The following is a 7,724-nucleotide window of genomic DNA, read 5'->3' as shown; positions in this document are numbered from 1 at the left end:
ATGTCTTTTAAGGATCTGAAAGTAGAACACATTGAGGGTGAGCTGGCGGTCGCATTATCAAAATGGTATCCATTTCACAAACGCAATTTCATTAAAATCGGTGAAAAGAAATGTCTCCTGCCGTACAAATATATCGAAAACAGCGACAGTTTATATAATTTTAAAATTCGTCCGGATGATACATGGATCATTACCCACCCTAGATCAGGTAAATTATTTTCACTGTTCAGATTCAACTATATGTTTTATTATTACTCTTTTTACTTCCCTAATTTTCGAAAATGGATTAAAAAGTATGACATATTTCTCAAATACAAATAAAATTTTTTAATTTCTATATACATTCGGAAGTAAATATGGTTAAAAAGTATTCCAATGAACCGATTAACTAATCAGTAGGTAACTGATGAAATACCATATGAATTACTGATGAGATAATGAGTTCAATAGAACAAATTTTTTAAGGATTTAAAAGAACAATTTTATAGATTACATAATAAAAATATTGTAAATAATATATTCCATTATCGAAGTTGAAATACAAGTCAAAAATTGTTTTTTTTTATTAAAAACAACATATGTACAACTTTATGAAAATGTGCAACAATATAGATATGTACGTCACAACAAACAAAACGTAAAAATCATAAAGCTAAAAATAAAAAAACAAATAAGAATCAAAATAATTAATCTTTTTTATATTATCTAAAATTAGAATATTATATATATATATATATATATATAGTTTTGAAAATTGTAATATTTATTATAATAATTGCTTAATGGTGTAAGAAATCGTGCGCAAAATTAAATTTTATCTTTTGATCGAAACACGTGTGAAACTACATCTTCCACATAATACGATATCAAAAATATTATAATTAATTCTGAAACATAGTTGGAATTGTTTTTATTTTCAAAAGAAAATATTAAAATAAAACTATGATAATAAAATTGATACTTTATTTAACAATAAATTCAGTGTTTTTATTTCAAATAATTACGAGTGCTTTGATAATTTTTATCCTATATTGTTAAAAAATAAAATTGTTTTAATGATAGAGCATAATTTTAAAAATTGAGTAAACTAAAAAACATTTTAATGTATGAAAAAGCGTTATGCAGCTGAAAGTTAAATGTAGAAATACACAGCATATATATGTTAACAAAATATAAAAATTAAAAGAAATATGTATAAACAATAAAGTTGTTAAAAATGAGCCAGTTAAGCGTGAATAAAAAATTTTATAATTTCGTGTGGTTATTAGAAGTATTAATTAAGACGTATTGTATCGAATAGGTACAACGATAACTCGGGAACTCGTATGGCTTGTGGCGAACAACATGAATTTTGACGAAGCACGTCGAAAATATTTACTAGAAAGAGTTCCGTTTATAGAGTACAGTATTATTTTTAAATTATACACATGTAGCCACGCGCGCGCGCGCGCGCGTGTGTGTATTTATACAAAAATAAAAATAAATTCACATTTTCTATCTCTGTGCAACAACACATTTCCCTTTTTGGGGAATGAATTTTTGGTGCAAATGTTAATAAAATTAATTAAATTTTAATTTCGATTTTTGTCGTGTATACTACTATCTAAAATGCATAAAAAAATTGTATTGAATCATATTTCATTTTGAATTGAAATCATAGAAAATTATCTTTTTATTTTCTATATAAAGTAATAATTAGAATGAAATTGTTATCTTTTGAATTAAAAGACATTTTACTATACAAGGAAACATTTATTTTAGATCAGGAGCAATTTATGACGATCATTTGGTAACGAAAGATGTTCCTGGTAGGATAAACACGGACAAAAATAGCCTCGATTTTGTGCAAAATCAGCCTTCACCGCGTTTCATTACAAGCCACTTGCCGTTTAATCTGTTGCCAACAGTCGTAAACAGCACTTGTAAAGTATGTTTGCAATCAAATATCTTAAGTTAAATACATATTTATATAGATGTTATATTTATAAAAATAAAAAATATGACACTGAGAAAGAAAGTTATAAAGACAAAATTATAAAGAAAATACACTGCCGGAAATTAAAATCCCAACACCAAGAAGAAGTTATCTAGATGAATCGAAGGCTCCGGATTCCGGTCTCCTGGTAGCAGTGCCTTCTCGAAACCATTATTGCCAACAACTGTAAAGACATCTCGATCCATTCTTGCCGCAATATCACGAAATGATAATCCATCCTCCAGAAGGCTTATTCAAAAAATGGCCTCGTTCAAAATGGGTTAATTATCGATATACAGTTCATTGTCGCCTTCGAGGCATTCTGTATAATTTTGTCACACGTTATCACACAATTTCACAGTGATATAATACTAACGCTTATGAATAGCTCCACACGTGTCTAATGGAAAATTTTATCTCGCATTCGTCGTAATGCTATAAACTCGTATCCTGCGAATTGTGCGTGCGTGCGTGTGTGTGTATAATAGATATCAATATAATAACTCATGTAAACAAACATTCTGTATAATTTTCATGTCTAGCACAACACCTTCATGGTGTTGGGATTTCAATTTCCGGCAGTGTACATTTCTCAGATTTTTATTTCGCAAAGTCGTCGAGAAATTTGTCACTTACTTATACTAGAATTCTTACGATTAAAAATGATATTTGGAAACTCTTTATTTTAATTTACAAAATATCAAAAGGATACAAGACAAAACTTACTTAACACTTTTAAGAAATGTTATTCTTGTTCTCAGATTATATATGTCGCAAGAAATCCGAGAGACGTAGTAGTCTCGTGGTATCATTTCCATAAAGAGATGCCTCGTTATAGCTATCCGGGAACATTCGAACAATTCTGTGATAATTTCATGAATAATCATAGTAAGCTAAAAAAATATTAACTTTTACAATCTAATTCACTTGTTTTTAGTTAGAATATTTCGTGAATCCATTTTTTTTGCAATTTTAGCAATATGGAGTCCATATTGGGAACATGTAAAAGAAGCTTGGATGATGAGACACAGAGAGAATATGATGTTTTTTTTTTACGAAGATTTGATAAAGGTGAGATAGAAATATTTTTTCTTTTTCGTACAGTTTGGCATAAAAAATAAAAAGTTTTTTTAAAAATAAAATATGTCAATATGGTTTCCGAAAAGGAAGTAAGTACTTTCATCTTTTGTTGTTTTTAAGATTTTGAGTTATTAATAATAATATGATTACAGTTTGTTTTTTACTTTTTAAACAAATGTAATTAATTATTATCTCATTCATGAAGATATTTTGAAACAATATAATCTAAATATGAGTAATAACATAAATTAGCTAATTTTTGTACAATAATATTGTAACGTGTAAAATGTTTATTCTTACTATTGTCCACATCAAGATTTACTTATCCATAAAAGTACAATTCACTCATTTAATTTAAATTATTTTAAATAATTAATAATATAGAGATTCTAACATAATATAAATTTTTTTATATAAAAATTAATCATTTTTATCATATATTCAGTAATGAAAATGTAACATGTTGATATTGAAGATATTATGATTCTATAATTAATTTTACCTATTTTGTACAGGACTTACCTAGCAATATTAAGAAAGTCATTACGTTCTTCGATAAGACTTACAGCAACGAACAGATCACCAAGTTAGTGGAACACTTAAACATAGAGAATTTCCGCAAAAATCCTATGGTAAATCAACCGATTTCCGACATTGTAATAAAATCGAATGCGTTTATACGCCAAGGAACAACGGGTGGTTGGAAACAAATGTTTACGCCAGAGATTGAAGAGAAATTTAATAAATGGATCACTGACAATTTAAGGGATACGGATTTAGCTTTTCCAAGTTAGATTTGTTCCACGATATAAGCAGATATATTTATAATTTATAAATTTTATTTTTATTTACGTTATAAATAAACAAAGTTTCTACTAAAGACTTTATTTGTTCTTTAACCTAATAAAAATATATTTTAAATATATTATAAATAAATACATTATTATTTGTGGTTTCGAGCTAGATTCAATTAATTAATTGAAAAAATTATCTTTGTAGTCGATTACTTAGAATTTATTAGATATTGATTTTTGTTTCTTTAATCTCGTCCATTTTTATTCCTCTCTTATCTGCTGTTTCATAATTATGAATTATGTGATTGTGCATGTCATAGATAGAACGTATAAATATGATAAACGGGTATATACTATATATTTACTGTGGAAAGCGCTTCACTTTCATTAATCAAGAACTGCAATAGGGTGTATAAACATTTCAGCACACAGTATTCAGAAAATCATATATTACTTTATAAATATATAATATGTCTTTTAAAAATTTGAAAGTGGAGCGTATAGAAGATCAATTGGCAATTACTTTATCGAAATTGTATCCAACTGACAAATTCGATTTAGTAAAGATCGGTGAGAAGAAGTGGTTTTTGTCTGATAAATACGTTGAGAACGGTGACAAAATTTATAGTTTCGAAATTCGTCCAGATGATACATGGATCATTACTTATCCTCGATCAGGTAAATTATCTTCGCATTAACAAAATACAAAAACATCATGTCATTTTTGATAATATATTATTAAATTTTATTTATTTAAAAAAAAGTTTCATTTTTTGCAATATTAATTTTAGTCTCTTTTTTTAATTTTAACTTCTATGTCTTATTAGTTGTGTTCTGACATGTACGGTCCTATGAGATTTATATTTAATATTATTATTTATAAAATGTATTATAAATATTATATGAAATATTTATTATAAATGTTACAGTAAATGCTATGAAAATACTTAATAAGCCATAATAATCTAAGTAAAATATACTTATTAGAAATATTTATTCAATTTTATCTTATATAATAAATATTACATAAAGAAATATGTGGTCTATATTTTAATGATATTCCGAATAAAATTTTATATAAAATACGTATAAAATATTTGCTTTTAAGACTTTCACGGACATTATCTTCAAAGATATCAAAAGTTTTGTGGGTTATCGTTGTGTTTTTATCCACTTTACTAATGCCAGTATTTCATGAATCTTGCCGTTCATGAGTTATATTGATTAATTAATTTATTGTAATTTAATAACAATTTTTTTTAAGGATTGAACACAACATGATAACCGTAAATTCTTTGACTTTGAAGAAAATATCCATGAAAGTCTCTATAAGTATTACTTTCAAAATAATAAAAATACGTACATTTTAAGAATATATATATACTTAAAGCCAAATATTTCTCGAAATATTAAAAGTCTTTTTCTTCTTCTTCTTTAATTGGCCATGCAGCCGACAGGCTGAAAATTTGGTCACTGAGGTCTGCATAAATTTAGGGTAATGAAATGTAAGTGCAATGCACTGACCACCTCAGGCAGGTAAAGTAAATGATATAATAAAAGCGAATATGATGCGCTCCTCAAACACTGGACGTCTGCCGTCTCGATGCACGTATGACGTTCTCCGCGCACTATGATATGTATTATCATAGCTGGATGGAAAGTTATGAAAAAAGATTTCGCTGCATCCTTTCAGTATACGTGGGCGAAAAGTTCGTGTTTACATATGATATGAACATGTAGATGATATGCAATCAATATGATAAAAAAAACATTCACTTATAATATGGATAATAAAGTGATATATCATATATTTTTTTCTGTCTGCACTCTTTGCACTGAAAACGAATTAAGTATAAGTTTGATATTTCGCAAAAGAGAGAACAATTTTAGTGCACTAATAAAAAACAAATCTCATAAAATTGTAAAACTAAAAAAAAACCGTTAAACATGGCCTCAAATATGGACCTTAAACTATATATAGAAATTATGGAAAACATTATAATTTCGGAATTCATACAGTTAAAATATTCATATCACCAAGTAAAAACAAAATATTATATTAATAAAATTTATATATTGTATTGATTAGGTACAACTTTGACGCAGGAACTCGTATGGTTGGTGGCGAACGACATGAATTTTGACGAAGCGCAACGAAGGACTTTAATAGACAGATTTCCCTATATAGAGTATATTTTATATAAAGATTATAGAAAGGAATAATTTTATATAAGATTATATATATATATGTATATATAGAAAGAAAACTTGCATTGTCTAGATTCATAAATTAAGCAAAAAAATTTCGCTTGACTCATTGTCAATAAAATTTTTGCGTAAAAACGCAATATTTACGTTTAAAACTTTCAATTTGCCATGCAAATCTGGAATACAATTTTGATTGTAAATACATACTCATCAGATTTGAAAAATATAAAAAAAATGTATAAAAAAGTTGAATGTTTATTTTATACTATTTTTACATAAAATTAAAAAATCACGAAATACGTATATTGTTATTTTCTATTTCAGATTCACTCTACTATATAAACATATTTTGTTTTGTTTTAGCATAGAAACAATGATGGATAGTCATACAATTTCGACCATCATTTCTAATAATGAAAAAAAAAATTTATATAAATATACTGTCGAATTTGTGCAAAATCAATTATCGCCGCGTTTTATTAAAAGTCACATGCCTCTCGATCTATTGCCGACAGTCATAAACAGCGATTGCAAGGTATTTATAATTATTTTTAAAATTGCATGTATAAAAATGGAAAAGATATATCAAATCAAAATAAATATTTCGTTCAAAATTTTTACTAAAATTCATTAAAGAAAAACTATATATAATGCGTTTACATTTTTACAACATCGAACATTCACTGTGTATGTTGCTATATTCAATCTATTATATTTGAAATGGTATATTTGACAATAAAACTTTTTTATATGTACATATATATATATGTATAGATATATATAAATAACGAAAGATCTATACATTTTTTAAAAATATTATTTATTTATAGATCATCTATGTCGCTCGAAATCCAAAAGATGTAGTAATCTCATGGTATAATTTTCAAAAAGATTGCAAAATTTTCCAGTACCAAGGAACTTTCGAACAATTCTGTAATAATTTCATAAACGATCACGGTAAGTTGTGCAAGGTCTCGATCGTATGTTCATAATAATTTCAATTTTTGCTTATTATTTCTCATTATTTCAGTGAATTATAGTCCATATTGGGAACATGTAAAGGAAGCTTGGGCAATGAGGCACAAAGCAAACTTATTGTTCCTCTTCTATGAAGATTTGATAAAAGTAAATCGAGAAAAATTCTAGTATTGTATAACATTCTAAAACATTTCCACTATTTTTCACATAAGGATCGTAAAAGATTTAAACTATATATTAAAAAATATCAAATTTCAAGATATATAATTTCTACAGATAACATTTCCATTTATGTTTCGTAGGATTTACCTGGAACCATCAAGAGGGTCACCGTATTTTTCAATAAGTCTTATAGCGATGAGCAAATCGCTAAGTTAGTAGAGCATTTGAAGATAGAGAACTTCCGGAAAAATTCCATGGTAAATCAGCCGAGTCCTAGATCGACGATGGAACCCAAAGAATTTATTCGAAAAGGAAAAGTAAATAATTGGAAAGAACTATTCACGCCAGAAATAGAGGAAAAATTTAATAAGTGGATCGCTGATAATTTAAAAGATACTGATCTAATATTTCCAAACTAAATTTAAAGAAGTAATTATATTATTTAATTATAAAAAATTAATTTTTTTTAAATATGTGTATCTGTGAATTTTGTGTTACAAAATAAACAAATCTATAGATATATAATC

At 26.6% G+C, this 7,724-nt stretch overlaps 2 protein-coding genes across 2 annotated transcripts; both read left to right on the top strand.

Annotated features, from left to right (window-relative positions):
- LOC108775936 (sulfotransferase 1 family member D1) lies at window positions 1–3,849 on the top strand. The gene is made up of 6 exons (XM_018542410.1): window positions 1–208; window positions 1,301–1,400; window positions 1,762–1,927; window positions 2,737–2,863; window positions 2,952–3,046; window positions 3,571–3,849. Exons 1-6 carry the CDS (start codon window positions 1–3, stop codon window positions 3,847–3,849), a joined length of 975 nt encoding a protein of 324 aa, XP_018397912.1.
- A 470-nt stretch (window positions 3,850–4,319) lies between these two features.
- Window positions 4,320–7,616, top strand: LOC108775910 (sulfotransferase 4A1). The gene is made up of 6 exons (XM_018542376.1): window positions 4,320–4,527; window positions 5,939–6,038; window positions 6,421–6,592; window positions 6,888–7,014; window positions 7,088–7,182; window positions 7,338–7,616. The coding sequence occupies exons 1-6, from the start codon at window positions 4,320–4,322 to the stop codon at window positions 7,614–7,616; spliced, it is 981 nt and encodes a 326-aa protein (XP_018397878.1).
- Window positions 7,617–7,724: the final 108 nt, after the last annotated feature.

The sequence above is a fragment of the Cyphomyrmex costatus genome, unplaced genomic scaffold (assembly GCF_001594065.2).
Source record: "Cyphomyrmex costatus isolate MS0001 unplaced genomic scaffold, Ccosl1.0 scaffold11, whole genome shotgun sequence".
Classification (NCBI taxonomy): domain Eukaryota; kingdom Metazoa; phylum Arthropoda; class Insecta; order Hymenoptera; family Formicidae; genus Cyphomyrmex; species Cyphomyrmex costatus.
Note: the sequence above shows the minus strand (reverse complement) of the source record. Positions and strands in the feature narration are given on the sequence as shown.

Coding starts and splice junctions, on each gene's coding strand:
- LOC108775910 (XM_018542376.1), top strand. CDS start 4,320: ATGTCTTTTAAAAATTTGAAAGTGGAGCGTATAGAAGATCAATTGGCA. Junction 6,593..6,887: donor TCATAAACAGCGATTGCAAG/GTATTTATAATT, acceptor ATTTATTTATAG/ATCATCTATGTCGCTCGAAA. Junction 7,015..7,087: donor TAATTTCATAAACGATCACG/GTAAGTTGTGCA, acceptor TCATTATTTCAG/TGAATTATAGTCCATATTGG.
- LOC108775936 (XM_018542410.1), top strand. CDS start 1: ATGTCTTTTAAGGATCTGAAAGTAGAACACATTGAGGGTGAGCTGGCG. Junction 209..1,300: donor CATTACCCACCCTAGATCAG/GTAAATTATTTT, acceptor TGTATCGAATAG/GTACAACGATAACTCGGGAA. Junction 3,047..3,570: donor TTTACGAAGATTTGATAAAG/GTGAGATAGAAA, acceptor TATTTTGTACAG/GACTTACCTAGCAATATTAA.